The sequence below is a fragment of the Lipotes vexillifer genome, unplaced genomic scaffold, assembly GCF_000442215.2.
Source record: "Lipotes vexillifer unplaced genomic scaffold, Lipotes_vexillifer_v1.1 scaffold1231, whole genome shotgun sequence".
NCBI classification, from domain to species: domain Eukaryota; kingdom Metazoa; phylum Chordata; class Mammalia; order Artiodactyla; family Lipotidae; genus Lipotes; species Lipotes vexillifer.
The window spans coordinates 39,876-42,241 of NW_006798220.1; the positions used below are offsets into that span (position 1 = coordinate 39,876).

The 2,366-nt window shown below is 30.3% G+C and overlaps 1 protein-coding gene across 1 annotated transcript in view; it reads right to left on the bottom strand.

Annotated features, from left to right (window-relative positions):
• The window catches only part of SYCP2 (synaptonemal complex protein 2), a gene marked incomplete at its 3' end in the record, with an annotated part of 39,882 nt that extends 38,174 nt beyond the window's left edge, over window positions 1–1,708 (bottom strand). Inside the window, exons 1-2 of the mRNA XM_007470164.1 lie at window positions 1,685–1,708; window positions 611–754 (exon numbers count right to left, since the gene is read on the bottom strand). Of these exons, the coding sequence (XP_007470226.1) occupies window positions 611–754; window positions 1,685–1,708 (168 nt within the window). The remainder of the gene's footprint in view (window positions 1–610; window positions 755–1,684) is intronic.
• Between the last annotated feature and the right edge of the window lie 658 nt (window positions 1,709–2,366).

Here is a 2,366-nt window from a genome sequence, read left to right on the forward strand (position 1 = left end):
GTGGGATCCTCCCGGACCGGGGCACGAACCCGTGTCCCCTGCATCGGCGGGCGGACTCTCAACCACTGCGCCACCAGGGAAGACCAATACAAGAAATTTTTACTCACTCTTCTAGATTCGTAACAAACATCAAATTCTGGTGGAGACTGTCAATAATCACTTTTTTCTCACGTATAAAAATACTTTATACATGACAAATCAAGTACAGGTTTTTGATGATTTTTATTTGTTTTTGTTTGTTTTATATTTTGTAAGCACCAAGCACTGTCCACACAACATGAAGAATATGCTGATAGGTTTTTAAAAAATAGTTCAAGTTGTTTAAACTTCAAACAGGTAAGCTATTTTTCCCACTTAGATAACAGTTAACAATGGTGACACTATGTAAACACAGATTTTTTATATAGTAAACAACAGTCCAACATGTTATTTGGGACTCCTCAAACAAACACACACAAAAAGCAAGTGGTGAAACAAGCTTTTATTTAGATAGTTATAAGTGAGCTTGCCAAAGCGTTTTTATTCATTCCTTCCAACGGAGTATCTCTTCCTAAAAAGTAGAGTGGTATCTAATAACTGTAAAACTCATTCAACAAAAATGAATATTTACCCTGCACATAAGATCATCCAACTTGTGGAAAAACTGTTTGCTGCATTTAATCTTCACATCTTCACAAATATCGATTTGTAAAAGTGTTTTCAAAGGTTTGAAATCATTTTTTCTTAGAGCATTATCAATGCATTTTTCCAACTGCTGAAATATAGAAAACGGCAAATATATTGAATCAAAACCCAAATTAGTCACCTTAGTCACCTTATGAAATCAAATAATTTAAGAATTATTTTCACATTTGAAAATTCTCAAAAGAGCTTATATAATATCAATTCATTTATTTAAAAAACCTGTCCACTATTAAATTCAGAGTAACAGAATTAGAGATTAAGTGTTTTGATAATAATAAGCTCTATACAAGAAAAATATACTTTACTAATTTTCCACTTCATATTTCTTATTGGAAAGTCTATTGGAAAGTCATCATTATGCTAAACTCAACAAAAACCTGTTAATGAAGGAAATAAAAATCAACTTTATAGTAACTAATACTTAATACCATGGATAAAACCCTAACATATCAACTTCTTCATGAAGTTTAAATAGTTAAAAAAAAAAATTGCATAAAGACAGGTAAAAGCATTTTTTTAGAAACTATACCAACCAATATAACTTAAGCATTACATACACATAATTTATTATTTATTATATTCTATATTTATAAGCTTTATAAAATCTGCCATCCCTGCTATTAAAGTACACCACCATTAATAAGGAATTTTCATACATTAATATGATTCTCCTAAATGCAAGTATCTCACAATTTTAAGCCTTGATATAAAAGTATCCAGCCATAAATGATACATAGATCAGTGTATGATTCATTTCTATGTAAGAGGTATATATAAATCATCTTTAGTACTTTATATTCTTAATAAAGCTTTTGGAAACAAATCTATTGAAAAAATAAAAGGATAACATTTTTATTTCAATTATTTGACTCTTGACCATTTCATAAAAACAAGTAAGCTTTGTCTTTCCTAAAACGATGGCATTTAATACCTATAAATAAACAAAAAGTGATTTTAGGAATTAAAATAAAAGACTTCCTTTTGGTCTAGGACTACATACCTGGAGATTTGGTCTTATTGGCATTTTGACTTAATTTTAAAACAGGTGGACAAAACAAACACCTACAAAAGAAAGCATATACTTTCTGAATCTTACAATCTATTTTATATGTTTACAGTTTAAACATCTTAACACACATAAATAAGCATTGCTGCTTATACCAAAGGCAATAAATGTTGTTTCTTCAAGTTCCTCACTGCTTATGAAATTACTCATTTGAATCTGTCCATAGAAGTTTCTGGAGGAAAGCCTGAAGGTCATTTATTCAAGCTTTCCCTTTTTATAAATGACTTAAATAAATGTCAAAGTCCTGCCAAAAGGTCACAAAACTAGTCACTGAAAGAATATAAATGTGAACCTCCCTCATCAGAGATTCCAACTTTGTCCCAACTTTGGGAACAAGAATAAAAATAATCTTGAATTAATGCCTAAATTAAATTTAAGCTAGTAATACAATATTTAAGAAGGGAAGTATATGCAAGTATACTGCCAAAGAACAGGATATGTAAGAATATACAAATATGCAATGAAAGGAGGAAAAGATAACCTAAACACATTTTTCCCTTCAAAAGAGAATGGAAACAGGAAACAGCAGGGTTACATTAAGCACCATCTTAACAAAAGCATCTAACATTTGCAAATGCAATTTGGAGGTTTGGAGGTTAGTCCTATAAAGGAAAAG